The 16,007-nt window shown below is 37.9% G+C and overlaps 1 protein-coding gene across 9 annotated transcripts in view; it reads right to left on the bottom strand.

Annotated features, from left to right (window-relative positions):
- Cacnb2 (calcium voltage-gated channel auxiliary subunit beta 2) overlaps window positions 1-16,007 on the bottom strand; it is a 279,522-nt gene that overhangs the window by 25,734 nt on the left and 237,781 nt on the right. For all 9 annotated transcript variants that reach the window (XM_048367847.1, XM_048367848.1, XM_048367852.1 and 6 more), the window contains 2 exons: window positions 4,505-4,627; window positions 2,526-2,662 (listed from right to left, as the gene is read on the bottom strand). In XM_048367847.1, coding sequence (XP_048223804.1) covers window positions 2,526-2,662; window positions 4,505-4,627 — 260 coding nt within the window. The remainder of the gene's footprint in view (window positions 1-2,525; window positions 2,663-4,504; window positions 4,628-16,007) is intronic.

Genomic DNA, 16,007 nt, shown 5'->3' with positions numbered 1-16,007 from the left:
GATAGTTATCCTAAAACATTCATCTTGCTCAAGATATATGATAATATGTTATATTTTTTGTTAAATGGATCTTTCGTTCAAGGAAGCAAGCAGTAATTACCAAGTGGACTCCTGGAGTGCTTGAAACTGTTATGCAGTGGTCTCAATTTTCCAACTCAAGGTTTAATTTTAAAAGGCCCTAAGATAATGGGAGTGAACCCTGATGATTTCTACAGTCCTCAGGCTCCATGGCCAGATCACAAACTTCCTTTGCTTTGTATTTTAGAGGCCTTCTGAGGCAATGTATAGACTTTCAAGGTTAATGCACAAACTCAATGAATGTTTCCTTCCAGCCCCTTTGTCTTAACTTGATTATTTTTTGTATACTGAGACAGATTATGCAAGCTTTCATGGGCAACCTGTAAAGAAAAAAAAACAAAAAACAAGAAAACGCAGCAATGCCCAAACCTGCTAACCTTTAAAATAGAAGGAAAAAAAAACAGAAAATTACAGTCTAACCAGCAAATGGTACCCAGAACAGTTCTTAACTATGGCTAACATGGAGGATTAAACTTAATTAAGAATGTTTTAAAGAACATATTCCTCAGAACTTCCAAATTCTGAAGTTTGATAGAAGATATTTGTGTTTTAGAATCTTGGGAGTTAATATTAAGTAACATTTATGAATTTCACTCTTTTACAAGAATGCTAACATCCATATTAATAGCTCCTTCACACAAAGATAAAATGAAACATCTTAAAAGAATGGCCTGGAATTTGGCAAGCCACTACACTACTTGATGAGCCAAGGTTTATCAGTCTGGGAACCACTGGGCTACTGCCTGGCTTAGACATGTGAAGTCATTTAGTACATGATGGGAGAGACACAGACACCTCAGCTGCCCTGGGATCTTATGCTTGTGTTGAACATTTTGTATGGTCCATGACCGATGTTATAAATATCAAAATGGCCCTTGGCAGAAAAAATGTTTTCCCACCCCTCAAAGGAATGTTCTAGAGGGCCATCAAAGACCAACTTTCTTCAGGTAAATTCTAAGATTGCAATATAAATTCTGTCAGTGATGGGTTGGAATTTATTGCTACTACTCTAGCATTCTAATGCATAGAAAAATAAGAAAAATTTTTATCAAAACAACTAGCAAAAGGACTCTCTTTTCAAGATTCTTGAGGTATCCCCTTACATTTAATAAAGATATCAGATAGTATGTAAAATTAATAACCAGTACTTGGAGAAGCAATTTTTGGCAGTTGCATAAGGAAATTTAAAAGGACCAAAATACTTCCTTCCACAAGTTTTTTTCTCTAAAGTGCTAAGCCTAATTTCAGTTCACACATGGGTTTATTTTACAGTCTTTTTAAATTTTAATAATTATTTGAGTTGTATGTCAGACACTGTTAGTCATCAAAATGGGCGTGATATGTATTTGCCCTCTTAGTTCTCTAAAAAGGAGAAGCTTTTCGCCTGTTTTAAACACTACTTGATTTTGATAATAATTCTTTAAAGATGTAGAATGTAAAAACCTGTGGGAATAGGCCACAAGTGTTTTTCCATACTTAGGCAAAAGTATGGGTTAGGAGATGGAACAAAAGAAAATCAAAGGATAGAGGATACTGCTATAAGGAAACACAGCTCACTTCCCTGAAACAAGATACAAGCTTGAAGATTACAGAATACTAGCTAATGAGGATGGACATCCCAACCCCTAAAGCATATTCTCTTTCATTTGACATTTGAGGGGGAAATAATCCTTCTAACACTAAATTTGCATCATTATCTAGACAAATACAAACCAGAAGAAACAGAAACCTAGCTAGTCACATTTAAGAAAAGTCTTGCCCATGTCCTTACCTCTTATGTATGGAAAAAGCATGTCCCATTCGTGGACTCGTGTGCCCAGAGTTTCATATCCCTGTCTGTATAAGTAGCCTTCCTGGTGAGTCTACAGTGTCGAGTAAACCAATATCAAGCCTAGAAAGGCTTAGGCAGCCCCGGCCTATTGCATAACCCATCTAATTGTTATCTGCAAAGGCAATTTTGACTTGTGTCATACTTAGTATCTGTGTACGTAACAGTGGGTAGAACTGAAAATCGAATTTTCCAGGTGAAAATGAAACAGACAATAGGAATTGCTATTTGCCAATGATGTCTGGGGCTGTCATCTCCAGAATATCTCTGCCATGCCAGCCAGCTACAGATGCTGGGATTAGTCATCCTGGCTGTTCAGTGTCAGAATATTTTCAGCAAATGATTAGGACTTCAGAATTTCCTCTGAACTGAGCTGGAATTGAATACTCTATGACCTTAGCTATTTTCATTAATGATCATAATTCATTTGATTCTCTCTCAAATGGGATAAAAATAGGATGGTGGGAAGCTTTTTAAATGAAGGAGTTATAATCATATCAATAAAACACATGACCCATCTACTTTTTGATGCATAATATAGTGAGATATGACAAGTAACAGGACCTGAATGATGGTACAGTCTCAATTTTCACACAAGTACTTGACATTTTCTTCATACCTGGAGTAGAATTTCCCTTGCTTGGCTCTCTGTTCATGCTGTAGCCTCATGTTTTCTAGTTTGACGGGGCTTGGAATGAATCCAATTTCACAGCCTTCTTTAACCAATCGCCCTATCCACCAGTCATTATTAAATTTCTAAACACAAAATCAAAAGTACTCAGATCAGTGCACACAGAAGTTAATGTCTTTGACTTGTTTCCTTCCACTTTGTCCACCTGAGATAAATGTAGCAATTCCAATGACCTATGTGTCAAATATCATAATTCAAAAAACCCTTGGGTTCATGAGATTAGCACACAAGAGTGAAGGTCTGGTTGGCATGCTTGGCTATCCATGGAAGCTTTATACTGTCTTTCCCCTTGTGGCCTTTAAGAGCAGCCTGGATTCTATCACAACTGGTGCTGAAACTGTAAGATAGCTGTCTGGGTCCAAAGATAGACAATCCTTCCTAGCAAGAAACTACTAGGAAAACAAAAAGTATGGCAGTTTTCTCCTTTGTATAATCAAATTATTTAGAAGTACTAAGAGAGATAAATATTGAAATCTATCGGAAGTATTTTGTGTCACTGTAAAATTTACCTGCATGTAAAAAATTGCATAATTATACATCGTGTTGATAACATGTCTCTTGTAGGTAGAATATTTAGCTGGAATCTGTACAATTTGATTTTCCTCAACAAAGTAAGTATTTTTGAATACTACAAAGGGTACTAATTGTTTTCTTCCCATTGGTATAAAGAGATGCTCTTCTAAGCAGGTAGTGGTGGTAATCTAGCTTCTTCATAAGCAAGAGTTGGGCATACCATTACTTGTAAAAAATAAAATCCTCTTCTCCATGTAGCCAATATTTTCATCTTCCTAAAAGTCATTGAAATGGAAGGCTATCTATCTGGTACTGGGAACTGAACCCAGGTACTAGAATGTGAGGTGCTAAGCACTCTACCTCTTGAACCATACCCCCAGTCCTTACATTGGGAGGTTTTTAACTGGTGCTTATTAGCTTTAGGGTCTTTAGTGCACAGGTCAGTTAAATTTTCACATGCTTCCTGTGACAAGTCATCCCCTACATAGAAATAGACTCATTGTAAATCCCCACAGGTTCAAGAAAACCTCACATGCAGTGTAAGACTATGGTCTAGGAAATGTCTGTGTTTCTATAGTGACTCCTCACCCCCCAGAGCAGGCATTAGACATGCACGGACTCTAAACAAAATTTAAGTCAAGGTGAAAAGTTTCCAATTACAGATTGTATTTTTGTTAACAGAAAGATAGAGACTTGAAAAGAATTTTCTCAATAAATCTGTTTCTTGCCTTCTTGGGTCTAATTTCTCCAGTTCAGAAATTTAGCATCTAAGAAGGTCAGAGGGCACAAGTGGTATGGATTTAGAAGTTATCAGCAGAGAATAGAGCCATGGACACTAGTATTAAATCCTCCCTAGATGGCAAAATTTCAGGCATCAAGAAACCTTATACCAGGGCTGAGAATATGGCCTAGTGGCAAGAGTGCTTGCCTCATATACATGAGGCCCTGGGTTTGATTCCCCAGCACCACATATACAGAAAATGGCCAGAAGTGGCGCTGTGGCTCAAGTGGCAGAGTGCTAGCCTTGAGCAAAAAAGAAGCCAGGGACAGTGCTCAGGCCCTGAGTTCACGACCTAGGACTGGCCAAAAAAAAAAACACAAAAAAACCTTATACCTAGTCAAGGTTAAACCTTAAGATTGAAAGTACAAGTTAAGCATGGAACAGGATCATTTAACAGTTCCCAATTTCCAGGCCACAGAGAACCCTGGGGCTCTTGCCAGAAGCCTGACTTTTTTTTCTTTCAAGATGTATAATAATATGAGCAGTTTGAGAGCCACTGCTTAATGTGTATGTTATGTTATACAACTGCAGCTAGACACAATGCTATTTCAGAAATAACTTTTGTTTCAAGGTGAAAAATTTTAGTGATCACGGTTGAAATTGTTGTCCTTACTTCCTTAACATGCAGAAAATCTTTCGCCTCAAATGAGATGGCCATGCCTGGCACTGGGACATCATCTTCGTGGGCTGCACTATAGCTGACATTCGTCCGAACTGCAAATGCAACTGGTTTTGTCTAAAGGGAAAGGAAGAGGAAAACGTGAACAGGAAAAGAAAAACAGGGCTCTGCTCTTCTTCCTCAACTACGAAGATACAACCAGACACTGGTATAATTGTCATTCTCCCCCACTGGTTCTTTATCACAAACAGCTTGTTAGTATTCTCACTGCATAAAACAGCTTTCAGCTATACACCGCCCATTTCTGAACTAGAAAAGGGCTACTGTTCTCTTTGAAAGCACAAACAATAAAAGTGAGGATGATCTTTGAGGTTTACAAGTATGGACTTGTAGCACCTGCATATCAGGGAAACAGAAACATCAATAAAATGCCCAGTTCTTTGGTTTTGGTGAAACCAGTGGAAACACCACTTCCCTTCACCAGACTTCTATCTACTTCAATTGATCATTGACACTACAATTGCTAATGTTGCAGTGTTTTTGATGAAATAAAAAGGAACTACAGATTTATTCAGTGTCTTTAGCATATGTTACACATGGCTACAGGGAATTATTAAAGCAATGACCTTTTCTTCTTGAGTTAACTCAGCCACTAAAGATAATATTTAATGAAGCCATCTTTCATTATCTGTTGCCTGGAAAATTCGCAGGTAAGCATTTGCTCTCCACTGGCAATAAATGTCAACGAGAAGAATAAATAAGTAGGCTCATAAATAGTGAAAAGTAGTTTTCCAACTGACATTTGTATTTTACACTGTGGGCAATGGATGTCTTTTGAGCAATTTCTCCCTAGTCCACAGTCTTCATCTAGAACCTGCCCTAAAGATGAAAGATGCAGAATCAAAGGTCCATCCTCACAGTCTCATAGGCTTCATTTAAACTATCCTCCATCATGGTGTCTGCCCACGTACCTGCATCCCTTGCTAACTTGTGGCTGTGGAGGATCAGACATATGAGGCAGAAACAAATTTGTAGCGCTTTTTGCTTCACATTGCTCTGTATTAAGGTCAAGAATTTATTATTGTGTGTATTTTTTTTTAACCACATAGGGCCTTCAATGTAACACAAAACCAATTCCTTTTATGAGGGTATATGCTACATATCTTAAAAGTAATGGGTAAACTGTCTTTGTTCTTTGGTTCTTTTTCTTGCATATATGACAGATATTTCTTATGGATACTATCTCATGAGGTAAAGCATAACAGACTCTATAATCGGTTGGTAACAGTTTGTAGGCAGGTGGCATCTCATATAGTAAGGTGTAAAAGCGCTTTATAAACACCAGGGCTATGCCTTGTTTACTACACTCCCTTTAACCTGTTTCTAATATTTTTAGGAAGGTAGGAATAAGTGATTCAAATCATCAGTCTTCCAGGTTCTTCTTCATCATGTATATGGCATAATTTACAGTGAAATTGTAAATCAGTGGCTTTGCAAATGTCTACCAAGTGACAAGCAATATATTCAATATTATACATAGATTGGTTTAATTCCAGCAACAATCTTTTTATTCCACGTGAAGAAACTGAGTCTATAAAATGTTCTCTCAGCCTATAAACAATGGAGGTGATCCACACATGCAACTGTTTTACTCTACAACCCAAGTCCTTTTGGTAATCTTAAAGGAGTGTAGTGTAGGTTGGAGGCATGACTTAGTTGGTAGAATGCTAGTTAATGAGCAAAATTGTCAGGCACCCCAAACCAAAAAGAAAAGAGGGAAGTATACTGGTGGTACTTTTAGGACACTTATGATGTTGGTATGAAATTCTGAAATCTGGAAGTTGTATTCTATGACTTGCTTTCAAAACTTGGTTAGTATATAATAAGTTTGTTTTTTTAAAGGCCTAAGGCTCACACTAAATGAGCAGTTCCACATTTTGGAACTATGGGTATTTATTTTAAATGACACACACTTCTGCATCATTGTACTTAAATCGATTTGAGATCGATTTTAAAATCGATTTTAAATCAATTTGAGATTCAATGTCAGATCAGGATTTTTGTTCCTTGGTAAAACTTCTCTCTTCATCTTTTTTGCAAGCCATATAAACCACACTCCATGCAATGCGAACTGAGATATTAAAATGCACATGATTTCACAGTTCCTAAAACTGCCACAAGGACACGGAAGAGCTTGTGAAAGACCACAAGTACTTGAGTTCTTAAGAGTGAGTAGAAAGCCAGGTAAAATTCCTCAATTATAAAGTGCCTTAAAAGTTGGCCTTAAGAAGAGCTTAAAGTTATTTCTGAACCATTGTAGCTTTATTTTGCAAGTTGGTTACTATTTAGAGAATTCATTACCCATCCCAACTTTTCTAGAATAGCCCAGGATGTCCTTTAGGATTCCTTGGATTCCCTCCAGGTTGCTCACAAAGTTCACTTATGAGTAGAGAGACTCAAGTCATGTCACAAATCCTACATCAGATCGAGACTTGGACTCAATTATTTGCATTATCTGGTGAAAAGACCCAAGATGACCAGGTCATCCATAAAAGTTTCCACCTTACAGGTGCTTTTGCTGACCCGGGCCTTGTAACCCTACCCTAGGGTTCTTAATCTCATATCCAGGGACATTATTAGCTTGTCAGAGGCCTGTCAAGAAATGTGTTGGTTTGCAGCAACAACAATTTTCATTTTCGGGGGCGGGGGATATGGCCTAGTGGCAAGAGTGCTTGCCTCATATACATGAGGCCCTGGGTTCAATTCCCCAGCACTCACATATACAGAAAATGGCTAGAAGTGGCGCTGTGGCTCAAGTAGCAGAGTGCTAGCCTTGAGTAAAAAGAAGCTAGGGACAGTGCTCAGGCCCTGAGTCCAAGCCCCAGGACTGGCAAAAAAAAAATTTTTCATTTTCTGACAGCTTTCTAGAATCACAAGGCCTAAGTCTGTTTAAAAAAATTGTAAGATAATTAACTTTGAAAATACCTTTGGTAATGAAGTATAATAAATAATCAAATTATTGTTACTATTTTTACTTTTCTTAAAAAATAATTATTTCTCCCCAAACAATTTAATAAGCAAAATTAAAAAATGTACTAGTGTCAGAATAACTTGTAGTAAAAAGCAAAAAGAAATTCATGGACAAAAAAAAATTATGTTCTTGCATCAATTTCTTCCTACAAAAACACATCATACTATGCTAAATAGCAAAGCATGCATTTCCATTTTATCATGATACAATAGTGAATAACATAGTATGAAAATTCATAGTTTCTATTTAATTACTATAATGGATTTATTTTAAATATTAACTACACCCAACTTGCAACTTTATTTAAACAAAATTTAAAGGAAAATACACCCCCCATTTCCTATAAGAGACTAGAACAGAGATTAAAAATATCTAATCTATTTTCTTGATCCAGTGGTCTTGTGCTATACACAACTTTCTTATAGAACTTGATCTAGTCTTTAGGAACATTTATTTTTCCATACAGTAGTCATGTAATATTCTTTTAGACTCTGTTCACAGCACAGTCTTAAAACCATCATGAGAATTATAAATCAAGTAACTGTTCATGATTCAAGGGCAAGACACGACACAATATGGACAACAGTTGTAAGTATAAACTTCATAACGTTTATAAATATATCTTGTTAAAGGACACGGGTAGCCATGGAGTCTTAGAGGAAGACTGAGGAGCTGAATAGACATGAATATAGCTTCAGGATTCCAACTACAGCTACCTGCTTCCTTTAGTACTTGCTACTATATGTTCCATGTATCTTTCTCTGGTTACTATTTCTCAGTATCATTTCACTGATAATCAAAAACCCTTCCCATATACACGGAAAATTCTAGTGCTATTTCTTGTAAATAGGGAAACAGATCTACTATATGTTTAAAAAAAATTCTCATCTTCCCCATCACTGAAAATTTTTTTAAATCTGCTTAATTTATTATAAGCTGTTCAAGACAGTTAGTTTGCATAGCAAACCACCATGCCACAGTGCTGTGAACAAGGGAATGCACATCTTGATGACCAAACATTGAGTCAGATTAAATAAGCCAAGAGTCACAGGTATGAAATAAAATATACACAGGCTATGACACTAAAATGTCTTCGAAACGTAAAGAAATACTCAGTGTATGGTTACTATTACTATACCAAGACTGTCCTCAAGTAACAGCATGCCCTAGTGTAGGGCATACAATAAATGATCATTTGATATCAGCCCTTTGTAACCAAAGATTATGTGTGAAAATTTTCTGCATGCTTTTTCTGAAAACAGACAAAATGTCAGACCAGTAAAAATCAGCTCTTTTGCCAGGCACTTGTGGCTCTTGCCTATAATCCTAGCTACCCAGGAGGCTGAGATCTCAAGACTGGTTCTAAGCTAGCTCCAGCAGGAAACCCATGAGACTCTTATCTCCTGCTAACCTCAAAAAAGCACTAGGTGGAGCTGTGGCTCAACAGGTAGAGCACTAGCCTAGAGAAAAAAGGCTCAGAGAGAGCACCCACATCCTAAGCTCTGAGTTCAAGCCCCAGGACACACATGAAACAAGCAAGTAAACAAACAGCTGTCCTCAACATATTTACTTAGCCTCTGCTGTTATCTGAAACCCAGTACCACAAAGGAGAGAGGGGGTATGTCCTTCTAACCTAATGAGGGAGATTGTGAGCTTATGTCAATAAGACAAAATGTGTATGTATGTATATGTATGTGTGTATACATATGACATTTATCTATTTACTTTGGTGCCCGTCCTGGGGCTTGAACTCAAGAGTCTGGGAACTCTCCTGAACTTTTTCACTCAAGGCTAGCACTCTACTACTTGAGCCACAGCTCTGCTTCTGGCTTCTTTGGTGGTTAATTGGAGATAAGATTCCAGCACTGAACATGAATTCTCAGATCTCACTCTCCTGAGTAGCTACAATTATAGGCATGAGCCATCAGGGCCTGGTATCAAAAATTATTAAGCTATGACTTAAGATTCTGTTGATGCATTCAAACAAATTTCTTAGCTCTACTGGCTGGGCTGGCTACCCTTTTTATGTATTTACTACCTCCACTGGGGTGGGGGGGGCACAGTTGTAGATTGAACTCAGTGCCTCAGTCTATGGCGTTACTTCCCCCAATCCTTTTGCCTTTAGCTTGTCTTTCAGAAGGGTTCTCACACTGTGTAGACAGCTTGGACCATGATCTTCCTACCGTTGCCTCCAGAGTAGCCACCACACCTAGCTGCCTTCCAAGTCTCAAATAAACACCTTTATAGGGGCTGGGGATATGGCCTAGTGGCAAGAGTGCTTGCCTCATATACATGAGGCCCTGGGTTCAATTCCCCAGCACCACATATACAGAAAATGGCCAGAAGTGGCGCTGTGGCTCAAGTGGCAGAGTGCTAGCCTTGAGCAAAAAGAAGCCAGGGACAGTGCTCAGGCCCTGAGTCCACGGCCCAGGACTGGCCAAAAAAAAAAAAAAAAAACCACCTTTATATTTTCTCTGCTTATGTTATATTTCACCCAAATAGTTGCCCTGTTTCTTGGGTGCTTTCTTCAAATACACTTGTTTTTTGTACAGCTCCCCCTCCCCTAAGTACAGAATGGAATGATGTCAGGCCATCTCCTTAGACCTCAGCAGCACCTTTCTCTGTGAGGCTTAGCCCACAGAGTGTGGCCCAGCAGCATTCAGACCTCAAGCCCTGCACACTGATATCATCACCACTATGGTTCTGTTCAGTATTTATTTCTGTCACAGGATGAGAGTGGAAGAATTGAGAAGAACCAATAGTCATGACCCTTTTAAACGACTGCATGGCATTTAAGTGGCTTTAAAATGTCGATTCCATCCTTGTTTAGAAAATTACATACCACAAACCATTTCTAAAGAAGCATTCTAAACAAATGCAAGGAAAACCCTTACAAAGTACATGCTGACAACCACAGGCTGAAACTGTATTTTGTGTTAATTCAGTAATCTTTACTTTCAACTCCACTCTAGCAGCTGTGGTTTTTGCTAGGCTTTAGAGTTCTAGAGCTCAAGTGTTATACAAGTTTGAAGATGTTTACTATATTGTTTACTCCACAGAGTGTTTTTGTTTTTCTTAAACACAACAACTAAGCAAAGAGTCTCATGATTTTTTTTTTAAAGTGATTTGCAGAGAACAAAATTAGTGTAGAGAGTTATGGGAGGTTTAAGTTTTAGACATGAGATTTGCCTGTTCACTTACTCTAGGAACTCATTAAAGCCTCTGGCCACTTTTACTTCAATGTGCTGGGAAGTAAAGCTGATGGATGCTTGGCTTGAGAAGGAACAGTGAGGCTCAAGAGAATGAAACCAGAGAAAGGCAGAAAACTCCCTAATAGATTTGCTAATTGCAAAGTGATCACACACACACACACACACACACACACACACACACACACACACACACACACAGAACTAAATCCTGCTAATTAGCTGCAATGACTGAAGGTCAAAAGGGAGCCAAATAATTGCCAACACCATCCTCAGTGAAGCCAGGCTATCCTCAGCTTCCTCATGGCCCTTTGTAAGCGGAGGCTTGGAGAAAAGTCATACATCCAAGAAAGATCAATTTGTACTTCCATGGACCACATCTGTGGTTGCTATGGAGTTTAGCTTCATAGACTAATTTACTTTTTTGCAAATATTTTTAGATCACCATCACTAATCATTGCTTCAATGTGAGTTCTTACCATAGGGAAATCGTAGTGCATTTAATGTATCTCATGTACTTCCTTAAAGCCTTGAAGTGTGGCATCACTTCCAGTTACTCACAAGAACTTCAGGAAGTTTGAGTTGCCCAGGATTCTGTGGCTGGTAAATGAGGACCCGGGCTTTCTCATAGCATCAAAAGAGATCATTTCACCCAATGTGCCATATTTTTACTTAAATTCTTTTGTACTCATTTTTCCAAAATTTCTATTTGATGCCATTATACCATAACTACTCGTGGAAATATAAAGCTCAATGATTTCTTAACCTCTTAGGATGTTTGTATCAATTCATTTTACAACTTAGATTTACTGTCAAACTTAATTATAAATTGAGTACTTATATTTTCATAGATATTAATGAATAATCCATAATAACCCAGATTTACTGTCCTCCTGTTGTATGTTTTAAATCATAACCTTTATATTTTCTCACTGAAATATTTAATACGTATCTATCTAAATTTTCCCTTTAAAAGTTTAACTACAAAATTAGAAAATTGCGTGAAAAGGTCATAATGAAATCTACTGTAAAAATGCAAAAGATTGGGGCTGGGGATATGGCCTAGTGGCAAGAGAGCCTGCCTCGTATACATGAGGCCCTGGGTTCGATTCCCCAGCACCACATATACAGAAAATGGCCAGAAGTGGTGCTGTGGCTCAAGTGGCAGAGTGCTAGCCTTGAGCAAAAGGAAGCCAGGGACAGTGCTCAGGCCCTGAGTCCAAGGCCCAGGACTGGCCAAAAAAAAAAAAAAAAATGCAAAAGATTTTTTTTAAGTGAGATCAAGGGAGGAAATGATCAGAAAGAATAACAGAAAGGGTGAATATGATCGTTAAAAAGTACATCAAAGAAAAAACTTCATTAAAACATTTTAAAGATAATATTCATGCTTAAAAATCAAAAATAGGATCACATTAGAGACACAATTTTGTCATCCCATTTTTTAAAACCCATTGCCTCCCTTTTTTAATGGCTGTGCATAATTATGTTATGTTATTGAAGAGAAAATATCAAATATTTAGCCAATGGGACAACTTGTCTCATCCCTAGAAAGCAGAGGCTGGGGCACAGTGTGTGTAGGAACACACACAGACAGACACACACACACACACACACACACACACACACACACACACACAATATTCCTGCACAGCCCAGGAACAAGTAGACAAGCAAGGAGAGACAGGGAAAGTTATGGACTTGTTTGGTTTGCCCCTTTGGTATGACTCCTCTGTGCTTTCCTATACTCCAAGATAATAAACCGGGCCCCATCGTGCCACTTGTGGCCCACAGGGAAGCTCTGGGGATGGGGTCTGCGGAGATGCTGGGCAAAGAAGCATGGGACTGAAGAGATCTTAAGGGTCACATAAAAGATATCCACAATATTATTAGACATTGTTTGCTATTGTAAAAATGTTTAAAAATTGTCTCTACTTCCTTAAACAAAATTTTAGAACAACAGGTGTTTACATCTGCATAGATATAGTCCCCTAGAAGTATGTTTTATACACCTCATGCCTACCTACATGCAATCAACTTTCCTATGCTCTCACAGCTCCTAAGTTCTGGGGGTCAAAACAATAAGCAGAGTGGACATGAAATGAAAGCTCGGGACTCTTTTTTTTTATCTTTTTTTGTAATTTATTTATTTATTAAAGAAAAGTTTTTTTTGACAAGGTGTTGTGCAAAAAGGGTACAGTTACATAGTAGGGCAGTGTGTACATTACTTGTGATATCTTACATCCTGTTTTTCTTTTCGGGACTCTTGTCTGCAACGGAGCCCTCCTTCATCCATCAAGATTTTCAGTGTGTCCTACATGCAACACTCATTCTTTTTTTTTTTTTTTTTTGGCCAGTCCTGGGGCTTGAACTCAGGGCCTGAGCACTGTCCTTGGCTTCTTTTGCTCAAGGCTAGCACTCTACCACTTGAGCCACAGCACCAAATCTGGCTTTTTTCTATATATGTGGTGCTGAGGAATCGAACCCAGGGCTTCATGTATTTGAGGCAAACACTCTACCACTAGGCCATGTTCCCAACCTGTAACAGTCACTCTTGGGCAATGGGAACATGGAGTTAAACAAGAGGGAGATGGGTTTTGCTTGAAAGCTGATATTCTCTCAGCAAAGTAAAACAATAAATGACATCCTTATTTGTACTCGTGATGAGTTTTACAAAAAAGACACATTGTATGTGATAATACCACACCTAAATATGAAATTTATCTTATCCTATAGAGTAAGGGGAAAAAAGAATCAGCCCCCCTCCCTTTTTTTGTGCCTGTGCCACTCCTGGCATCTAGACTTGGGGCCTGAGTGCTGTCCTTTCGCTTAGTCTACAGGCTGGTATTCTACCACTTGAGCCACTTCTAGCTTTTTGCTGGTTAACTGGAGATAAGAATCTAAGGGACTTTCCTTCCTAGGCTGGCTTTGAACTGCAGCCCTTAGATCTAAGCCTCCAAAAGCCCTTAAAACAAAGGCCTTTTCCACAGGTATTCAGTACCAGCCTCTTCAATAAACAAGCAGCCAAAAGAGAAACGAAATACCCACATCTCATATTTCCAAAAAACTTTAAACCTCCTAAGCTTCAAATAATTTGAGCATTTAAATTAAAAATCCAAATGACAGTTGCTCCTTCAAAAAACACCACTACAGGAAAAGCAACACATATATTCCAGGGTTGCTTTTACACTTGAATGTTATTTAAAATTTATTTTCAAAGACGCTTCAACAGAGCCAATGGCCTAATATTTTAAATGCCCTTAAAAGCTCATTTTCCTCTGAGAACAAGTAACTTTCTAAAACAGCCCAGAGTCACCTGAAGCTAAGCATATGATCAACTTGGGGGATAAACTTTCAATATTGAAAAATTGCCTGACTAATAAAAATAATGAGCTGTCTTCCTTATGCACATGTCATGTACTATCTCACAAGGCAGCCCTTATAACTTGTCAACATTTTGAAGAGAATATCAATCCTAAGGGTCCCAAAAGTTTTCTTAATTTTCCATGGTTCCCATAAATCATCTTTCTGGATTTTTTTTTTTTTTAATGAAGAACGTCAAGTATGCTTGAGGTAATTTCTCAGCACAGACCTGTGGAGAGAGGGAACCACAGAACATATACATAGCCATCTGTGTTTACTCTTGGTATCAGGAAAAATCATGGATAAATATACAGATAGATATTATCAGTAGGTAAATATGCACACATTATATAGATGTACTACACATACATCTGCATGCATGTCTACACACATGACATAAATATACATGTACATTATACATTTATCACAGTATGTGTGTACATGTCATACTATATATGCATAGTATGTAAACTAAAATTCTGCTTTAAAAAGGAAATACTACATATTTGCCATAATGTTAAGCACCCACATACCATAGATTTCTAGCATGTTTCCCTCTCTAATATATAATGGCAAAATTAGAGGAAAATGGTAACAAAGGAACAAGATATGATTTACTGCTTTCATTTTGCCTATCCTGCATATTTTATTTAAATTCAGGTGTCACGTTAGCTTTCTCATCATTGTTTAGGCTGATAAACTTAAGTAACCTATAGTGCTGTCAAGCAGAGAAAAACCCTGAAATTCATTTTCTTCTAAATGGCTCTGCTATTTGGAATCGCTAAGACCTCGGGTGATTTTTTTTTTCTTTTTAGATAGTGAAACTAACTTTTGTTTTCAATATTTATTTTGAACTGACATGTGATAATTGCACTTATATACAGGATCCAGTGTGATGTTTTGATATATGTATATTTTATGTATTCATTGAATCAAAGTAATCATACCTCATACTTTTTGCCATGAGGACATTCAAAATCCACTTTCTAGCTCTTTTGAAATCTTCATTTTTTATTAACTATTGTCCAATAGAACATCAGACAGTATTAATTTTTAATTATTAATTTTAAACTTTTAATATAGACCTTGGCTAGACCATAGAATTAAGAAAACTAAAGTTTTCAACAGATACTAAAATTGACATGCAACCTATCTTGCTGCAAGCATAGCTACATGTAAGTACATTATAAATGGCTTATTTCCAGGGTTTTGGATTAGTTGCCACTTATTCCTCCCTATGGTCTGGTGGCTCAGAAATGCTCTGCGCTGATCTACTATAGAACTTTCTTCTTTTCGTGTCAATGCTAAGCTGGTTTGTTTCTTCCCCAGATGACATCTTTAGTCAATCTGTACTAATAATTATTGGTAACAGTAATGGCATCTTATCACAAATGGGAGCCACTCACAGTTGTGTAAAAGTCACTATTAATAGCATGCTTCATCAGGTTTTCTGCAAAGAAGATTGTTGCCCTGGTGGTCTCCATCATACAAGAATCTGATTGCCATTTAATCAGGAACCTATGGTTATTTTCCCTTCTTAAGAATGTGGCCTTTGCTTTCAGCATGATTGCTCTCTGCCTGCTGCCTCTTTCCCTGTTTAAAGCAAAGCTTTACCTGAAGCTTCCAAGCGGCTGGGTTTGTATTCATATTCTGCCCCTGCTGGTGGAAAGAAGAACTTTTCAAAGGAGTCATCTGTGGATTAAAATATGGCACCACCATTGATGGGACCCAACTGAATGTAGGAGCAGAGCACAACACCCAGGTAAGTTGGTAAGTCGGCATCCCAACTTTTGTACAGCTTAGTAGTTCACACTGATTGATCACTGGCATATGACTCCATGAGCCTAACTAAACACCTGCCTTGCCACCAGAGGTAAAAATACAGAACCAGAATCTG

The sequence above is a fragment of the Perognathus longimembris genome, chromosome 18 (genome assembly GCF_023159225.1).
Source record: "Perognathus longimembris pacificus isolate PPM17 chromosome 18, ASM2315922v1, whole genome shotgun sequence".
NCBI lineage: Eukaryota > Metazoa > Chordata > Mammalia > Rodentia > Heteromyidae > Perognathus > Perognathus longimembris.
This window is presented reverse-complemented; position numbering and strand designations above follow the sequence as displayed.